We start from the raw sequence: 20,778 nt of genomic DNA, 5'->3' as shown, positions 1-20,778 counted from the left end.
TGCTATGGTTGACACATCCCTTACCTGGTGTCCACACTAGTGACGGGTGTCTTCTGGATTGGCCACTGTGATCCTTAGACAGCAGATACATAGCCCATCCCAGGAGGCATACCTGAAGTTTTGTAGCTTGCTGTTGGACCAGCTGGGTTTTACACAGATGGCAAAGCTGTGGAGAATCCAGAGTAACCTTTACAATTTGGACTGGCTGGAAGTGAAAGAAAGAACTCCTCACTGGAATGTAGTTTCTCATTTGCTTAGCAGACTGAACACTGATTTGCAGGCAACATGTTCTTTAGCAGTAGGAATAATAATATGTGACACTTCTAAAGTGCCTTTAGGTTTGTAAAATCCGTGACATACATTATCTCATATGATTTTGTAAACCCTAGTGATTTTTAAATCTGTTACCTGATATATTTTTTTGAATCGCATATGTTTTATTCTGAAAGACATGTAAAGGTCAGGATGAAGAACTCCATGCCAACTTGATTTGTCCTGTGGATGTAGCTGATGTGCCTGAAGGGACCTTGCCCGATAAACAGAGCACAGAAGAAGCCATACGCTTGCTAGAAAAGATGAAACAAATGGATGGTCTTTTCTTTCTGGCTGTTGGCTATCATAAACCTCACATCCCATTCAGATACCCCAAGGTAAAGATGTGGATGAGAATTGCTCCTCAACTCATAAATATTGGTTGTTTTTTCTTTTTCTTCCAAAATAATGGCTTGGATTTCTCTCACTGAATTTCTTGAATTATTTTTTCTAAAACTTTTGATTATGTTAGGCTAGAAGGCAAGTAACAGAGAAAGACGGTGTTAGGGTGGATTGGAACATGGTCTGGGGGAAAAAGACAATAACTAATTTTCTGGGGTCACACTTAATTTTAAATATAGAGAAGTAAAAGGAGGACATTGTGTGTAGAAAATATATACTGGGGGCAGCTAGGTGACACAGTGGGTAAAGCACTAGCCCTGGATTCAGGAGTACCTGAGTTCAAATCCGGCCTCAGAAACTTGCCACTTACTAGCTGTGTGACCCTGGGCAAGTCACTTAACCCTCATTCCCCCCCCCCAAATTATATAAAGAAAACACATACTGCTTTCTTACATGGAAAGTCCGTTTGATGTTTACCAACTTGGTAGATTTTGGAAGAGATTGGCTCAGAGGCCAAATCCGACAAATAGATTGGAGAGTCAAAGAAACCTCTCGGAATCAGTTCATTTTCTTTTCTTCCCCTGAAGGATTTTATTTTCTTTCTTTGTGCTTAGTGAAAAAAATGTTGGGTTTTGACAGTGAGAGTGCCTTAGAGAAGGGTGCCAGAAGCAAGTGGCGAGATGTAAGAGATAAATGATGGGCCTTGGGAAGCAATTCGAAGGAAACTAGACTGTTCTCAACAATTGAAGTATTTCTCTGACCTTGTCAGCCCAGCTAACTTGAGCTAAAGGAAGTATTGGAACCTTGGACAAACGTCATAGCATATATTTTTAAAAAAATCATAGTATATTGTGCCAGAGTGTACTCATTCTAAAACATGACATTTCTTCCATCCCCATTCTTTCCAGGTGACTGAATACTCTATCATTTTCAACTTTCTGGAGAGCATTTCTTATTTGAGGGGTTGTGATCAGAAAGCACGGTCTTAAAGTTCTCTAAAATTGTCTTGTTTTCATTGATCCAAGGGGTTTTTCCTCCATGGCAAGAAGTTTTCTTGACTATATTATTATCCCTTCTCTCCTGCCTCTTACCTTCCCCTTCTTAGCTCTCTTTGTACAGTAAAATGTGGGACAGTACTCATATGGGATTTGTGTTTTTTTCTGAAGTTTTTTTTTTTTGTGTGTGTGTGTTCTCTCTGCATTTTCCCAGTCTGGGAAGGACATAAAAAGGTCACTTCTTAATTTGTCCAGTGTTATTTGAAAGACTGTATGACAAAAGTACTACTGGGATGATTTGGGGCTGAGGGCCTGGCCTGAGGAATGGATTTTCTGATGAGAGTGTTAGCAAAATCAAAAGGGATGGGTATGTGGCTGTTTGAAAATAAAAAAGCATACAAAAAGCATGACAACCCTGTGTGACTATCTTTCCCCCAAGGAATTTCAGAAGCTGTATCCCTTGGAAAATATTACACTGGCTCCTGATCCTCAGATCCCTGTTGGACTACCTCCTGTGGCATATAACCCCTGGATGGATATCAGGGAAAGGGAAGATGTCCAGGCCTTAAACATCAGTGTTCCCTATGGCCCAATTCCTACAGAGTTTCAGGTACCAAAGACTTTAAAATGCATTTTGTTGTTGTTTTTTTACTGTTTGTTTTTTATTGCACAGTCTTTTCCTTTCTATTCACGCCCCCCATGGAACCCTTCATCGTGACAAAGGAAAATGTGTAAGCAGAACCAGTCATAGTAACTGTGACCAACAATAATAATGATAACTAGCAGTTGTATAGTGCTTTAAGGTTTGCAAAGCACTTTACATTGTTATCTCATTTCAGTCTCACAACAAACCTGGGAGGTAGGTGCTATTTTCATCTCCAGTTTATAGGTGAGGAAACTGAGGCGGACAGGAGGAACTTGCCAAGGGTCACCCAGCTAGTAAGTGTCTGAGGCTAGATTTGGAATCAGGTCTTTCTGACTCCACGCCTGGCATTCTATCCCCTACAGTGCCATTTAGCTATACCAAATTTCTCTCACCTCCCCCTCATTGCAAGGAGGCAGGTATATGTTTTATTATCAGGTCTTCAGGCCCCAAATGGGTATTAGTTACTCAGAGTTTGACTGCCTTTTAGTATTACTTTTTTAACATTAGAGTATATTCCTCTGGTTCTGCTTATGTCACTCTTTTCATACAGGTCTTCCAGTGTTTCTCTGAATTCCTCATATTCTTCATCTCTTTTAGCACAGTAAATTTCTATTACATTCATATGATGAGGTAGATTCATAGCAATAAAGGGCCTCATGCAATTCTTGTGGAAAAGTTGAGGGCATGTGGATGATATAATAATTAGATGGCTTCAGAAGTCACTGAATGGCTCACTGTTAATTTGGTAGGAGCTCTCCTGGGGAATGCCCCCAGGGATCTGTACTGTTAATCATTTTCATTGATGATTTGGATTTAGGTGTAGTGGCTTGATGATACGGTGGGCAGGCAACACAATGCCAGGAAGGAAAGCTATCATGCTAGCTAACTAAGTCAGGAGCCCAAAAAATTTGGACAGGCTTGAGCATTGGGCTGAATCTAATGAGAAAGTATTTAATAGGGATTGTTGTTAAGTCTTACTCTTGGTTTAAAAAAATGAACTGCCTAAGTATAAAATATGGGAGAGACCCTTTGTCTGAAAAAGTTCTGGGTATTTCAGTGCACCACAAGCTCAGTATGAGTCAGTATTGTGATGGGGCAGCCCCCAAAGTTGGTGTGCTTCTGGAGTGGTGCTGTGCTCAATTCTGGTGGCCACAGTTGAGGAATGGAAAAACATTGGTGAGTTAGCCAGTCACCAGGCATTTATTACTTACTTATTATTTTGCAGACCTTAACAAAGTACTATATAAGTGCTAGCTTACGTGGTATCAAGCACTATGCTAAGTGTTAGGAGATACAAAGAAGGGCAGTAACATGGTCCCTGCTCTCAAGACTTTACCTGCTAATGGAGGAGACAATAATAGCTAACAGTAATAATAGCTAGTAGTAATAATAGCTAGCATTTATATAGCACTTTAAAGTTTGCAAAGCATTTTACAGATATCTCATTTTCTCCTCACTACAGCCCTGGGAGGTGGATACTATTATCCCCATTTTTACAGATGAGGAAACTGAGGCAGACAGAGATTAAATGACTTGCTCAGGGTTACATAGCTAGGAAGTAAAGCTAGATTTGAACTCAGATCTTCCTGGCTCTAGGCTCAGCTCTCCCTATCCACTGTGCCAACTGATTGGGCTATGGAAAGGAAAGCCTTCCATAGATGGTAAAATTTGAACTGAGTTATGAAAGAAGGCAGGAGGCAGAGATGAAGAAGGGGAGCATTCCAGTTATGGAGGACAGCCAATAAAAAGACATGGAGTTGGGAGCTATGGAGTACTGCATACAAGGAACATCAAGTAGACCTGTGTGACATAATTGTTGAGTATGTGGAGAGGTGTGAAGTGTAAGAAGACTGGAAAGGTAGGAAGAGGTCACATTGTGAAGGCTCTATTTGTCAAAAAGAAGACTAGTTTTGATCCTGGAGGTAATAGGGAGCTACTGAAGGATATGAGTGGAGGTGGTGGTGGTGGTAGTATAACATGGTTAGACCTATGCCTTAGGATAATCACTTTAGCATGTAAGTGGAGAATGGACTGGACTAAGGAGAGACTTTCATCAGGGAGACTAGTTAAAAATTATTGCCACACTACATGAGGTATAAGGTGATGAGAGCCCAGGTAGCAGTGTGAGTGGAGAGAAGGAGCTGTATATTAGGTATATCGTGAAGGTAGTGACCTCAAGACTTGGCAACAGATTAGACGTGTGGAAGAAGTATGAGAGAGGAGTCAAGGATAACATGACTGGGAGGATGGTGGCGTCCTTGATGGTAATGGGAATATTTGGAAGATGGAAAGGTTTTGGGGGAAAAAGAAAGAATTCTATTTTGGACATGTCGAGTTTGAGGCCCCTATGGGACATCCAGTTTGAGATGTCCAAGAGGCAGATAGAGATGTGTAACTGTAGCCCAGTGGAAAGATGAAGGCTGGATATAGAGATATGGGAATCTTCTACATAGAGATAATGGAACCGATGGGAGCCAATGTGATCACCTAGCAAGATAGAATAGAGGGGCCAGGTCAGAACCTTTGGGGCTCTTTGGCCTATGTTTATAGTGGATGTGACCTAGATGAAGAAGAGCAAGGGAGACCAAGAAAGAGGGGGCCTTCAGGAAGAGAACCGGGAGAGAGCAGCGTCTCAAGTCTAGAGAGGGGAGAGCAACCAGCGGGAGGTGAGCAGTACTAGCAAAGGATACTTCATGGTCAAGAAAGCGGCCCATTATGAGATCATTGGTAACTTGCCCCTACATCATGGTTTGGAAGAGGTCCACAGGAGAGGAAGTAGGGGCATCAGCTATAGATGGCTTTCTTGAGGAGTTTAGCCAAGAAGAAAAGAGCTATAGAATGACCACTAGCAGGGATGATAGGTTCAAGAATGGGAGAGATATGGGCATGTTTCTAGGCATCAGAGAAGGAGCTGGGAGATTGGAGGTGATCAAAGATGAGGGAGAGAGTCGGAACGATAGAAGAAGCAGTAGGATCAAGGATGCTTGTAGAAAGGTTTGCATTGGCAAGTAAAAGGGCATTTGTGAGTCAGGGGTGAAGGAGAAGATAGTGGGGGAGATGTTGAAGTGATGTTTGATGAAGGAAGAAGAGGCAGCTCTCTTGGATAGTGGCCTTCATTTTTTTAGTGAAGCGTGAGATGAGAGGGCAGGGGAGGGTATGCCAGGTTTGCAATAGTCACATCCAGAAGAGGGCTACCAGGACCAGCCTTAGGTCTGTGTTGTATTCTTTCATGACTCATCTCCCCATATCAGGCCATGGTGATTGTCCAGAGCCTCCAGAAAGGTGGTCCCTTTTGCTTCCTGAAAATCTCACCCTCTGCCTACTTTATTCTGGAAAAAATGTTAGCAATAACAGAAACACAGGCCATAAGGCAGGTCATAAAGCTCTCCCTCTGCCCCCATTATTAATCCACTCTTCCCCTCACAATTGTGTTGCTTTAAGAGAATGTACTTGTTATATTTATTGATGCTATCAGCATGGGGAAAAGAATCTTGAAGACAAAACTGTGGAACAGCTTGGACTTGGACCTTCTTAGGCCCAAGGACAGGAAGTGAAGGACTAACAAGGGGCAAGTGGTCAGGGTTGGATGTGTTTACACTGGCCTCAGCAGCTTTTGCTTTTGTGGAAGGGAGGTGTTAGGTTGTCTGGCAGGAGTTTCCATCCATTTCTCCTCCTGGGATGTGGAGTCTCCTGATTTAGCATTTTTTCATGGAACTCAGGAGAGAATATGGGAGACGGAAGCCTTATTTTATAGTTTTCTCATGTCCACTTAGGTTCGAGCTCCCTCTAAACTATTTTTTGTTCAGTCCATTCTAAATATCATTCTCCTTGGCAGAGAAAACAAGTCATATGAGACTTGTGTAATTCTCCCTTCTCTCCATAGTGCATTGTCATGATCTCATCCCCCTGGAGCAGTAGCCCTGCCCTTCTGGTGATCATCCTCACTTTTTGTCTCCTCAGAATAGCCCAGAGGTCCTCTGAGTTGTCCTTAGCACTCCTCCTCCTCAGCTTTGTCTCATTTATTACAGTGCCTAGCCCTCTGGGGATGACCATCAGTTTCTTTGTCAGTGTTTCTAGGCACCACACCAGATAATAATCCTTCGAGTTGGAGGGGCCTTAGAGGTCCTCCCTCTACACCATTATTTTACAGAGAGGGAAGCTAGCCTTGGAAAGGGAAGTACAGAGGCTTGCATGACGCAGAATCAGAACTAGAATCAATTCCCCTCTCTCTGTTCTGAGTTGGTTTTCACTTCACCAAAAGTTTGGGAGCTGGAAAAATACACAGGTTTGCTGGACAAAAGCAGGAAGAGGAGAGTGGCTTTAAAGAATTAAAGGGAAACAGGACTCTTGTTTAGACACCCAGGCCACAGGGTAAGCCACCAGCATGCATGGCCTAAGAGCCTCCTCTGGGACATCTGCACTGAGCAAAGACCAGAGAAGGCACTCCCTGCTCTCAGAGGTGAGGGAGGACAGAAATACATGGACATATATGGGCATATATTAAATAAATACACTATAGTTGAGGGCATTAGCAGTTGGGAAAGGGATTAGGTGCTTGGTGCTGGAGCTGAGTTGTGAAAACACGAAAGCCCAAACCAAAGAAGGGATTGTAGGAGGCAGAGGTGAGGAAGGAGAACATTTGGGGCATGGCAGGGAGATGGAGGATGGAGTGTCGAGTGTGATGAACAAGAAGAAGTCTAGTTTGGCTAAACTGCATCATGTGTGAAGGGGAGTAACTTAATAAAGAAATGTTGGAAAGGTAGGTGAGGCCCAGGTTATGGAGGACTTGAAAAGCCAAACAGGACAGTTTACATTGTGTTATAGAGCCAACAGGGCACCATTGGGGTTTTTTTGAGGAAGGGAATTAATCTGGTCTGATATATGCTTAAGGAGAATCACTTCAGCAGCTGTATGGAGGATGGAATGGAGTGGAGGGAGGCTTGAGACAGGGAGACCAATTAGAAAGCTGTTGCAAGTCCAGGCTAGAGGTCAGAAGTGCCCCAAATTAGGTTGGTGTCTGTGAGTAGGTAAGAGTTGACAAATGCAAGAGATGTTGTGGAGGTAGAAATAACAATTTTTGGCAGTTGATTGGGTATGTGGGGACTAGCGAGAGGGAGGAGTCCAGCATAGATGGTGAGCTTCTGAAACTAGGGGGCTAGAATATCGATACCTTCCACAGACATGAGGAAATTTATTTGAGGAGGGAGGAAGATCCTGAGATCTCTTTTGTATATATGAATTTGAGATGTCTATGAGTTTAAAAGAGACTGAAGAGAGAAGTAGAGGCAAGGAGTATAGATGTTTTTTTTTTTCCTAAGAGTTGGGTTGAAAAAGGGAGGAGAGAGATAGGGAATGATATAGCTTGAAGGTATGGTAGCGTAGTCATAGTTTTTCCAGGATAAGACAGATTTGGGCATTTTTAGATGCAGCACAGAAAGAAGCAGAAATCCTTGAGAGATTAGAGATTAGAGAGATTGGGGAGAGGACAGTGATCGAGGTAAAAGTCTGCTAGAAAAGACAGGATGGGCAGAAGGGCCACCTCTCTGTAAGAGACTAGAGACAGAGTTTTGGGAGCGTGGGCTCATGGCAAAGGCCTGTGAGATTCAGGGAGACCTGATGGTGAATGGCTTGCATTTTCCCAGTAAATTCAGGGTAAAAGGATAAAAGGGGGCAGGGAAGCTTCTACCATGTTTTAGTTGAGAAAATAAAGAGCTCAAATTGGGGCAAAGTATATAAGTAAAGTCTGAATTGAGGGATTTTTGCTTTTTTTAAATTTGCAGCGGAAAATCCGTCAGAGTTATTTTGCATCTGTTTCTTATTTGGATTCGCAAGTTGGTTACCTGTTAAATGCTTTGGATGAACTTCAGCTCTCAAACAACACAATTGTTGCCTTTGTATCTGATCATGGTAAGCATTTTGAAGTGTTCTGGGAAGTGATTCGAAGTTCTAGAATCGTTCTTGAAATGTTTTCTGGCCTTGGAAACACCACCTGTGTTTTTGGGTGAGTCACTTCTTCCTTCGTGTTTGTGCTGGGTGTAGCAGAGCACTCCCCACTTTGCCAGCCTGTAACCACATCTCCTTTTGAGCCAACTTCTTCCATTAAAGGGAATCATTCACAGCTTTTTTTTCTTTTTTCCTCATTGAGCTGCTGTTGATGAGAAATAGTCCTTCCCTAAAGCATTAGCCTGTGGTCTTTCTAAGCCGGAGAATACAGGAGTCATCAGACTCACAGTGTCACTTTCAAATTGCCCCGAGAGCCAAATGGGACCATTCCAAGTGGCAAGAACCATGCAGTGTTCCTGCCTGCCCCGCTGTGGGGAGCTGACGTTCCTTCTCATGATGTTAGCTGTCTCCTTAGCAATTCCAGGATCAAGCATTGTGGAGGGAACTCTCATATTTCAGTGAAACAATAGTCTGTTCAATTATTGTACTTGCCTATTAAATTTGTGCCTACTGAGGAAGATTAGCTTTTGTCCCCGAGGCTATTAAAAGAGCAGGTGGAGTTGATAAGTTAGTAAGGAGTAGTGGAAACACTTATTTGCTTAGCATAGGACTTTCTGATGAGGCATTGGAGGGGGACCGGGGTGGAGACATTAACAGGAAACGGTGTCTAAATTGAACCTGCCATGATGTGATTCTACTTGTGTAATTTTTTTTTGGTCTCTGGGTGTCTGTGTAACTTGTGCTTCTTATTGTCCAGGATGGGCTCTGGGTGAACATGGAGAATGGGCCAAGTACAGCAATTTTGATGTAGCCACTCAAGTGCCCCTGATGTTTTATGTGCCTGGAAAGACTGCTCCATTTATTTCTCCTGGAGAGAAGCTTTTTCCTTACATTGATCCCTTTGGCTCAGCATCAGATGTGATGGTTCCAGGTACAAAAGATGAGTCTTGTAAAGTAAAAATTAACTACTCTTTTATCATAATTCTGCCTTTTAGTTTGCATAGCACTTTATAGGATTGTTCCAGCCTGCCAAGATATCTATGAATCCTGGTTTTATTTTCCATGGGATATTAGCTAATTCTTCCCACCTTTTTATCATCTGCAGACTTAATTGCTCCTTTCATGTCATCCTCCAAATCTCTGGTTAAACAGGTTGAACAACACAGGGCCAAGAAGAGAGCTTGGGATGTACTACTAGATACTACCTCTCTTCTCCCCTTTCCCAACCCCCATTAATCAGTAGTGTTTTGTTGTTCAGCCAGTTGAAAATCCATGTTAAGAGTACTTCCACTCAGCCAACTTTTTCTTATATTTTCCAGTATCATGAGGAACTCTGTGAAATGACTCATGGAATCCTATAGTTAGAAGGAACCTCAGAGGTGATCTAGCTCAATTCTATCTCAATCCTGTCTCTCTGATGAGTAGCCATCCTGCCTCTGTGTTAAGAGGCCTAATGTCATTCATCTATGCTTGGAGTCTTGACACTCATGAAAGGCATTGCGGTGCAGTAGATAGAGTGCTTGGCTTGGAGTCAAGGAAAACCCCCTGAGCTCATCTAGAAAGTGAGAGGGTTGAGCTAACTATTTCCCAAGATTCCTTCCTGGTCTAGTGTCCTATTATCCTCAGGAGCCTCTTAAGTGTTCTCTTATAATTTTCTCCCATATTTTGAGTTTCATCTTGTTTCGGCCTTTTTCAGTTTGCAGTCCTTTATGGAGTAGGCAGGAGCAAACCCAAAGTTTTACCTTTTCTTGCATCTGTATTTTCTCTTCCGATGTGTAGCATCTTGCTAACCATTTCGGCTTCCTATCCTTTTTGTCTTAAACATTTTCCCAAAGTGTGAGTTCATTCTAGGCCTGCCCTAAAGTTCTCTACTGCTATGTTGTCACCATTCTTTGTTCTGCAACCTAACTTGTATGTTACATCTAGTGTAGATGCTTTCATCTCATTTTCCTCACTAAGATTATTCTCCATAATATAGCTCTTTGAAAGAGTTTTGAATCTTCTTAAAATCCATGGAAGCAAGGGATAAGATAATTGGACTCTGGGAATCAGGAGACTTGAATTCTAGTCTCAAGTCTACTATTGACTTGCTCTGTGACTTTGGTCAAGTCATATGACCTCAGAACCTTGTTTGCTTCATCTAAAATGAAGGAGTTGATCTAGTTGATTCTTTTTTTATCTCTCTGATACCTCTTTGAGACCTTGGTAAAAAATCTCTGTAGTAAATCATATTTCTATAGTTCTTTAAAGTTTTCAGAGTACTTTACCACATCAGTGGCTTAAGTGTTCACCCCATTAAACATACTGTGAAACTGAGGCTCTTTAGCATTGGAGTAATTTGCCTAGGATAACATAGTAAGTCCTCAAGCCTGGATTTGAACCCAGTTTGTCTCAGTTCAAATTCTCAGATCCTGTGCTAAGTAGCTGAGGGAGAAAGGGATACTGGAAATTATAATATATAATTCTTACCCTTAAGGAGCCTACATTCTTTTTTTTTTAGTGAGGCAATTGGGGTTAAGTGACTTGCCCAGGGTCACACAGCTAGTAAGTGTTAAGTGTCTGAGACCAGATTTGAACTCAGGTACTCCTGACTCCAGGGCCGGTGCTTTATCCACTGCGCCATCTAGCTGCCCCAGGAGCCTACATTCTAATTGAGAATTAAGACTTATGTGATAGTGCTAAATGTATAGTTAGGTGCAAAACTGTGTTAAGTAGGGAACGAGTAGATATTTTTAGAACTTTAGAGACGAGGAATAGAAACCAGGTAGACTGCTGTCAGAGGTTGAGCTGAAACTAGACAATGATCTCTCTCTTTTTTTCTGGGCAATGAGGGTTAAGTGACTTGCCCAGGGTCCAGGGTCACACAGCTAATAAGTGTCTAGTGTCTGAGGCCAGATTTGAACTCAGGTCCTCCTGAACTCAGTGCCGGTGCTTTATCCAATGCACCACCTAACTGCCCCCTAGATAATGATCTCTTAAAGGGCAGGGACCAGGGACCACACTGATAAATTTTAAGCCACCTTCCCAATTTTGAGCGTCACCACTGTTGAAGCTTAAGACTCAAAGTAGGTACCATTTACTGCCATAAATGCCTGTTGGTTGATTTGCCACTGAGAAACCAGCTTCTGATTCTAAAGGAAGAAAGTCAAACCAAATGGAAACGTTTTTAACCTTTGAGTTATTGGTTTAATTATACAGTGTCCCAAAAGTCTTAGCGCATCTTTAAGCCTTTAAAAAAAAGAACCCGCACTAAGACTTTACATGCAAAGTATGCTGTAATCTATTAGCTGGAAATAAATTATATTGTATCTTTAATTCTAATTTAGTATTTCACTTGGATTTGTAACTTCATCAGTACAGATCACAACTCTTCTAACTTAGCAGATGATCATAGAGAGTTGAAGCCCCAAAATTCATTACCCCAAGACTAGTATGGTTAGGAGCCTTTCTGAACTGAGCAAGGTTGATGCTTAGACCACAAACATTCAGACCACCTCAGAAGCCCATGCATGAAGTCTTTCTAGCTTCAGTGTGGCAGTGAGGTATCAGAAGAGGACTTGAGCGGATGCCACTTTTACATAGCTAAGTTTGCCCTCTAGGTTTCCCTGTCATCCAGCAGATGGAAGTTGGACCCTTGGGTGAACATTCTAGTCAGGACTGTGTTTACCGAGAATGCTTCTCTATGGGGCAGGGCCTAAGGTGAAAGTTGATTATTCTATTCTCTTTTCATCTAGGACACTTAGTAATTAGGAGGCTTTGAAAACCTTTCCTCACACATTTAAATCCTCACACAACAAAATTTCAAAGTCTGTATGTGGTTCAGATGTCTTGGCTGTAACTTAATACTTTTTTTCCTCTCTTAAAGAGTTACCTCCACTATTCCATCATTCATTATCAATCAGCTTTTACAGAATCCGATATCCAATATACTGGTGGTCACTCTGCACTGTTGGGAGGGAGGTAGAGGCTAAGATGACTTTCTCGTAAATAAAGTAAAAAGAACACAATGAAATAAATGTGTAGCGCTAAGCCGTACTGGATTTCTTCTTTTTGCCTCTGTCTTGTTCACTCTGATAACACACTTTCTACCTTGTTGCTTTTTTTTTTCTCCTAGGAAGGCAAGCCATGGAGCTTGTTGAACTTGTGTCTCTTTTTCCAACTCTCTCAGAACTTGCCGGACTGAATGTACCTCCACGCTGCCCATATGATTCATTTGACATTGAGCTGTGCAGAGAAGGACCAAGCCTTGTTAGGTATTTAAGCTTCACCAAATGGGGAAAAGACTCTCATTACAACACCAAGACACCTCTTGAACTTGTGGCATACAGCCAGTATCCACGGCCTGCAGACACCCCTCAATGGAATTCTGATAAGCCACATTTAAAAGATATAAAAATTATGGGCTATTCCATACGTACAGTAGACTACAGGTTTACCGTATGGGTCAGCTTTAACCCTGAGAATTTCACTGCCGATTTTACTGATATCCATGCGGGTGAGCTCTATTTTGTAGACAGTGACCCCCTGCAGGATCATAATGTTTATAACCAGACTGTGAGTATGTATTAAAACTCACTGGGTCATTGGGACCATAAGTTTTTGGTTTTGTTTTTGTTTTTGGGGGTTTTTTTTTGGTAAGGCAATTGGGGTTAAGTGACTTGCCCAGGATCACACAGCTAGTAAGTGTTAAGTGTCTGAGGCCGGATTTGAACTCAGGTCCTTCTGACTCCAGGGCTGGTGCTCTATCCACTGCCCAACCTAGCTGCCCCCAAGGGGCCATAAGTTTTATATAACTAAATGAGTTCTTGTTTACAATTGTTGTTGTTGTCATCATCATTATTGTTATTTTTAACACTTTCCTACTCTCTACCCTACGTAGGTAGATGTGAGAATGGATTGGGGATTTTGTGATGTTTTGGCGCTAACAGAAGTGACCTGGAGAGCAGATAGTTGAAAAGGAGATAGATTTCAAAGATCAATAGTTTATAACAGCAAAGCCTTATTAATTTGGGTTTCTTTAATTTGGAACCTGTGATCATTTGGACTGAAGGCTAGGTAGACAGACACATTATTGATGAAGAAAAGCTTTGCTAGGAAATGAAGAGCCTAAAGAAAAGGGAGAAATATATAACTGTTGAAGAAGAGAAAATGTTTGCAAATATCCTGATACCATTATGATGCCTTTCTGTGAGTCATATTAGGATTCAGTGTCTCCCTTATAAATTTAACATTTTTGAGGTCATTCATGTTTATAAAGTTGTGAGGCTGGCCATGGAATTTAGCAGCTGCTGTAATGGATGACTGTTTTCTTACCTCCAGGCTGTGAAAATATTCATGCAGTTTCATCCATCAGGGAACATGCCATTTAAAGGTGTTTGTCTGATCCTCCAGCAAGGCTTTGCACAGACAGGGATCTTCCATTATGATCACAGTTTCTTGGGGTGTTAATATAGCACTTCTTACTCTTAACCCTGACCAGTCATCATTCAGTTCCTTCCAACTCCAAAAAGCTATGATCTGGGATTCTATTCACCAAATGATGAAAGGGCACCCACATTTAAATGACTTCTCCCCTGAATGTGTGTCTACCCTGCTTCAAAGAAGCCCGAGTTTTTATTCTGGAATGTGTGCGATGGCCCTGAGGCTCTCAGACGTGCCGCCCTGCCTCTGAGAGGGTGCCTGGGCTGGAGACAACAAATGGATCTTTCGGTTGCTCTGGGTGCAGTTTCGGGAGCCTACTGAAATGCTTTTCTGCACATCCTGTTGTGTGCACAGCCCAGGGTATTGTTCCAGCTGAGCAGCAGGCAGAAAAAGAATAGCATAGCTAGTGGAGAGAACAAAGAATTGAGATCTGGGGTAGTGCTTCTGGATATAATAGGAAGAAAGAGTTGGGATGTAGACAAAGTAAAGAGCAAAGAACAAAAGTTAACCAGTTTTTCTTCTACTGTCTCTTAAGCCAGGGGCTATTATTTATGAGGGTAAGAGGGGTTCACAGCTGTAATGAGACTGACATTTACGAAAGCCTTGCTCTAATTTATTGTTGCCGTTTTACTAGTGTACTTTCTAAAACCTTGGCTGGTGATTTATTGGCAAAACTCATTATTTACTTAACGGGTTTTCTGAATTCATCTTTTGCACACTATTGAAAAATGTACCCTGGTATGTGTGTTAAGTGTGTCGTGATTTATCATATGAATAAATCATATTAAATTTGCTATTATCCTCGTGTGCACTTCTTGCTGGTGTTTTTAGTACTGTTTGATGCTACGTTAAAATAAATGAAGCCATTAACTCATCTGGCTAACATGCCATGTGTTTTCACCCCATCTTCCCCAAAGTACCCAATTTTCTCATTATTGTGGATTTTGTGAAGGACTTAGCAAATACTAACTTGGAACGCCTTTATTTTACAGATGAGGGAACTCAAGCCTAGAGAGGAGCACTGACTTGTCCAAGGTCATACAGTTGAATCCTCGACTCTAGGTGACGGATGATATTTGTGCTTGTTAATACATCCTTGATATGCCCAGAAACCTTTCCAAATGTCATCTGGGAATCGGCTATATGGGTGGGTCTTGCTTTAAGAAATTCCTACACGCAAAAATCTGAATGGGTAACTTGGGAGATTATTATTTATCCTCTACAAAAGGATGCGGCCCAAGTTTTCTTTTAGCAGGCCTCAGTGCACTGGAAACGATTGGACTTGTAAAAGTTCAATTTGCATTTCACCTTTTGCAGGAAACTGTAAAGTGAAGTCTGCATACATACAGTTTTGAAAGTATCCTCTAAAAAGAACAATAATAACTGATAATTATATAGCACTTATAGGTTTGCAAAGCACTTTACATATATTATCTCATTTGATCTGTACAACAACCTTGTGAGCTAATTACCTAAGGGATTATCCTCCTTACAGATGAGGAGACAGGAAAGGTACAGAAAGCAACAAGAAAGAAAAAGTCTATGTCAACACATGCTGTGTTGGAAAAGAGGCCTCTTTTATTTGTGTCACTTGTGAGCTATCAAAGTTCCTCCTTTGAACCCTGTCCAGAAAGATCCTCTCCCTCCCCACCTCTCTGGGCTTCAGTTTCCCCAGCTTTGAAGTGATAGAAGTAGACTGGATGGTCCTTTGGGTGTCTCCCAGGTCTTCTGCTAGATAAGGCATTAAATGCTAAGACCCCATCAAGGACATTTGATTGGTACACCTACTTCTAGAAGAGAGACTGGGAACTTCTATGCACTTGCACTCCCTCTCCCCCTCTGCAGATGGCACCTAATGATGGCGAGTATCAATTGCCTTCTTTGCAAGTTTGTTAGGAGTCCATTATCTTCCAGGTGAGTGTTCTTCTTAGTGGCAAAGGGACCGTGATATCCTGGTGTGACAAGTAAAACTATATGCGGTCGTCTTATTTCTGTCCCAAGTTGGGGAAAATTAGCTGGGGTTTCTAATATATTGCTACTTATGAATTAGAAGCTATTCTCTCATACTGGCAACACAATATTACATACATACACATGGCATGCTATTTCCTATACAACCTAATTAAAACTTCAATCTGCAAAATTACCTTAAAATCATGGTTTTGCTCGTATCCTCTGAGACTGGCTCTTTCCTAGAAGCTATATAGAATTTACAGATAACCCTGTGAAGTTATTTACAGGAAGACATTAAACCTCTTAACAAGGATCCAACTCTCAGTGCTCCTCCTGCATTTTGTACATGTAAGTACATCAGAAGAATTTTATATCAGCCCAGATGGAGTTTCTTTGCTTTGTTCAGATGTTCTTCAGGCCTGAAAGGTGGGGTTTACCCTTTTTTTCCTTTCAGGAGACTGGGCTTCTAGTCTAGGTTAGTTCTAGTGAGTTATTAGTTTTTCTTCATTTGCCCTGCTGGGAAATTTCTCATACTTGGTTGGGTGAAACAGCTGAGATCAGGGATTCGATAGAACAAGAGAGTTTCATCATTCTCTGGTGGAGAGTTTGGATCATCCATATGCCAAACTATATATCACTAAGACCTGAGCTGCTAAAATCAGTGGCACAAAATCCACTTACCTTGCCTTACTAAGTATCCGTGAGGTCATGGGGTACTTCATAGAAAATTCAGTGCCCTTAGGAAGCTTACGATCAAGTAATGGGATAAGTAGGGAAATGACGAATATGCAGCTGGATGTGATGTGAGTCATAAGAGGTGCAAACCAATGGGGGTTTTGAGGAAGGGGAGATCACTTCCGGTTAGTTGGGAAATTAGAAATTGGGAGGGGTTCACAAAAGGGACCCAGAAATACAGAATTTCAACAGGTGGAGAATTAGAGATAGGGGAGGGTACAAGACAAAGAGACGAGAAAACATGGAAAAGTAATTCAATTTGACTGGGGTAAGGCAAGAAGTAAAGGCAGAAATTCAGTTCAGTTTCACAAGCATTGAGTGCTTACTGTATGTCAGGTGTTGCAAAGGTAGATTGGAGGTAGATAATAGAGGGCCTTGAATAATAGGAGTTTGGACTTAATTTGTACAGGGAGCTAGTGGAGGTTTTAAATCTCGAAGTGAAATGGTCAGAGCTCCACATTAAAAGGTGAATGCAGCAAGGGGCGGGGCGTGGTGCTGAACTGATTGAGAGTAGAAATTGGAGGCAAGCAGATCAGCTAGGAGGCTATTGACAGTGCAGGTGTGAAGTAATTAAGCCCTAAAATGGGGGGGTAGTAAGTGGGAATGTCAAAGTGGGGATGTTTGAGATAATTGCAGAGGAAACATTTGGCAGGACTTAGCAACTGATTGGATGTGGGTGGTAAAGGGAAGAAACAAAGATGACTTGAAGGATTCTTGCTCATGCATTTTACTCTTAGGAGGGTATCTCAAGCTCTCACTCAGAATTTATTTATTCTTACTTTACATCTAATTTGACAATTTAGAAGCAACAAATAGACAAGGGAAGAGCGGATACTAGAGGAAAACCTACCGCCAACTGCAAGTTACAAGGAAGAAAACTTTACAAGTAAGAAAAATGATTAAAAGCTGATACATTAATTTGAAGAAAATAGCTGTTTGAAGCCATTGATCATAGGACCAAATCCCTCTACCTTCTGCTGCTGGTCCTAATGCAGCTGCCAAGCCCACTACTGCTCTTTCTTTGCTGCACGTCCTACCCCTGGGTCCACCCCAAGTGAGAGAAGACTCTTGGCCACTTCGGTAGCTCCCTGGGGGCAGGCCAATCCTGGGTATGCTAGAGATTGGACCTGGGATTTCATTAATATAAGAGAAAGTGCCCTCTACTAATGAACATTGGCACATTCTCTGTAACTCAGAGTCTTAGAGGGTTGCCGACAGCACCCAGTGTGTTCAAGCCGGTGTTCAATGATTTGTTGGAGGTCACAAAGCCCATATATGCCAAGTCTTCCAAACCAGCTTTCTCTTCACTGTCCTATACTGCCTTTCTCTATTGGGTGACCTAGGAAAAGAATGCTTACAGTGGTTCCCTGAGTCACCCAGAAAAGGCTAGATTATATTCAATAATTTCTCCTCTTCAGAGAGGCAGGGAAATATGCAGTTAAGAAATATTTTCATCTAGAATGGCTAAAAGAAAGGATCTGGAATTCAGAGGGATATTCATGTGGGCAAAGCAGTTCATTTCCTGCCCATGGCAGGTCAATATATGTGTTGTAAGTGAGAGTTAGAAGATGAAACTCAGTTTTTAGTGTGGCTTGTCCTAGGGGCTGGCAATTAGTGGCTCATGAGCCACATATGTTCTCTACTTACGTTAGTGTGGCGCTCAGCCAAAACGAATGAATGAAAAGCAGTTATTAAGCCCTTATGTGTGGTAGGGATACTGTTACAAGCAAGCAAGACCATCCCTGCCCTCAAGGAACTTATATTCCAATAGAGGGAATTGACGCTTATAGCAAAGTAATATCAGGTCAGGGATAGTGTTTGGGAAGCCAGAGAGGATTAATTCACATACATCAACAAGAGTTGAGGCAGAGAGGCATGCATATGGTGGAGTGGCATGGATCTGGTAGGCCTGAGACTGGGCAAGACAAGATAAAAGTTCACCAGTCAGGGCCCAATGGTCACAGGACAGGACTGGGAACTTTCTGGCGTGAGACTGGGCTCACCAGTGAAAGAATCTGTAAACAGGAATTGACTTACACCACTGCCACGGCAGAGCTCAAAACCCCAACCTCAAACAAAAAACCACATGCTTATTGAAACACAGGACCCCAGACTAGGGTGCCCCAAATGGACTTTTTTCACTTAATATGGAGTTATTTACTTAGGGGCCTCTGAACTTTGACAAATTTTGATCATCATATTTCAGTATAATTATTTTCCTTTGTTATCCTATGCATTTTATTCATTTAAAGGCATTATTCTGAGAAGGGGTTCATAGGCTTCACCAGATTACCAAAGGTGGCCATGATATGATAAAGGTCAAGAACCCCTTCTCTAAACTAATATACACAAGTCCTAAAGGCTCTGATTGGTTCTGAAGGGTGAACATCAATGCAAATCCATCCTTTCACTATCTCTCCAACTGCCACATTCACACCAAAAGCCCCCTTTCATACGTGTGTGTGTGTATGTGTGTGTGTGTGTGTGTGTGTGTGTGTGTGTGTTTTCCAAAAGGGGCATCTTCTGTGAAAGAAGTTGCCAGGGATGAATCAATCCCCAAATAGGAAGATCAAGAGGAGGCAATAGCCCTGCTTGGATGAGGATCCCAGAATGTACCTCACTAAAGTAGTTATTTAGCCTGTTTTTAAATTATCCATTGAAGGGGACCCCATTCCACTTTTGGGTAGACTTAATTTTTGTTAGGATGTTTTTTTCTTATCAGTCCTAAATTTGCCTTTCTGTACCATCTACCTATTTTACTGGTCCTGCCCCTGGGCCCAAGCAGAACAAATCTAATCCTCCTTTCAAATACCCAAAGGCGTCTGTCGTAAGACAGCATCTTAAGTTCCAACATCTACCTGGAACACTGCAAGCACTTAATAAATGCTGCTTGAGATCTTAAGGCTCAATTTGCCTTTTATAGCCCTCATTCATCTCTCCCTTATTTTTACTCCCATCACAGACAGTTATTACCATACAGTCTTTCACGGAATCATTTTTTAGTTGTCTCCTAGAATACTGAAGTGGGAAGGGGCCTCAGAGAGCAGCTAGTTCCCAAAGGAAGCCCCTTGACATTATCTCTGACAAGTGGTCCTGTTCCAGTATCTTCCAATGAGATGTAAGATGCTTGGAAACAGGGAGCATTTTTCATAGTTTCAGTTCCTACCACAGGGTTGGGCCCAGGGTAGCAGACACTCAAGATAAACTTGCTTATTGGGTGACTTGCCAATCTGGGGAGGTCCCATTTATTTCACCTAGCTCTAGTCTTTGGTTATGATGAATGAATGAGGCGGCATTTCTTAAGTGCTTACTATATGTAAAGTACCAGGGATACAAATAGAAAGATAAGACAGCCTCTTCTCTCAAGAAACACATGTTCTATAGGGGAAAACAACACGGGTATTTTCCTTTTGGGGTAGTCAGTAGCTTTGGCAAGTAGGAGCCTCAGCACCCAGAGAAACAATTATCTGGTATCCTGATGATTCTCTGAATGATGGTTGTAGGCACTAGCATGGAAGTGGGGACTGTGATGTGTGCCACCCTGCTATTGAGACTCTTGACACTTGGGTAGGAGTTGGGCCTGTGCTATCTCCATCCACGTCTGACGGGAGGTGGTGGTTGAGATGTTTCATCTAGGCTGGCTTGGCTGCCCTATGAATAGCAGTTGGTGGGGATGGCAGTGTGAAGGGTGTAATAAATCAGAAGTCAGGAAGACCTGGGCTCAAATTTCACCTCTTAACATCAACTGTGTGACCCTTAACTAATCCTTTAATCTTTCTATGCCTCGGTTTCCTCATCTGTGAAATGGGATAGCAATATTCATAGTTCATTGGAGGCTCAAATAGGATGATGTATGCAAAGTGCTTTGCAGATTTTAGAGTACTCTAACTACTAAACTAAAACTACAGTTATTATTCAGAGTTTGAAAAGGAGAAGAGGCATCAAAATTAGAATCAGAGAATTTATAGCATGCTAGAGCTGTAAGGAATCATATACAACTTCCTCCCTCCCTGTGTAGAAAAAAATTGGAGCCCAGTGTTGTGAGTTATAGAGCATGCCCAATGTCTTACCCAGCTAGCCTGGACAGGGAGGGAGGAAGTTGTATATGATTCCTTACAGCCCCTTTGGCACATTCTGCTTTTGTTACACAATGGAAGTTTTGGTGGGAAATAGCTTTTTCTTCCTCCCTCTCCCCCCATCTTTGAGGATATTGACAACCAATTGAGTTCCCCTGAACTCAGGGAATCTTTGAGCTCCCCAGTCTTCAATAACGGGTAGGATTTGTTCTCCACCCCTGACATCACCATCAAAGAGGTGTGCACCAAAACAAAGGGATGCGCTTGGGAGAACCTAAACCCCAGGGAATTTGCCTTAGCTATGCCATACATGGAAGCCCCTCCATCTGCTAGCCAAAGAAACGTTTTTGACAGG

General features: G+C 42.1%; 1 protein-coding gene across 3 annotated transcripts in view; it reads left to right on the top strand.

Annotated features, from left to right (window-relative positions):
• Positions 1-14,458, top strand: part of IDS (iduronate 2-sulfatase) — a 24,558-nt gene extending 10,100 nt beyond the window's left edge. For 2 of the 3 annotated variants that reach the window (XM_043974842.1, XM_043974841.1), the window contains exons 5-9: positions 450-650; positions 2,089-2,259; positions 8,076-8,202; positions 8,996-9,169; positions 12,353-14,458. In XM_043974842.1, coding sequence (XP_043830777.1) covers positions 450-650; positions 2,089-2,259; positions 8,076-8,202; positions 8,996-9,169; positions 12,353-12,807 — 1,128 coding nt within the window. In that variant the 3' untranslated portion in view covers positions 12,808-14,458. The remainder of the gene's footprint in view (positions 1-449; positions 651-2,088; positions 2,260-8,075; positions 8,203-8,995; positions 9,170-12,352) is intronic. The other variant, XM_043974843.1, reaches the window with a different exon arrangement.
• The last annotated feature ends 6,320 nt before the right edge of the window (positions 14,459-20,778 follow it).

This window comes from Dromiciops gliroides, chromosome X (genome assembly GCF_019393635.1).
Source record: "Dromiciops gliroides isolate mDroGli1 chromosome X, mDroGli1.pri, whole genome shotgun sequence".
Lineage (NCBI taxonomy): Eukaryota > Metazoa > Chordata > Mammalia > Microbiotheria > Microbiotheriidae > Dromiciops > Dromiciops gliroides.
This window is presented reverse-complemented; position numbering and strand designations above follow the sequence as displayed.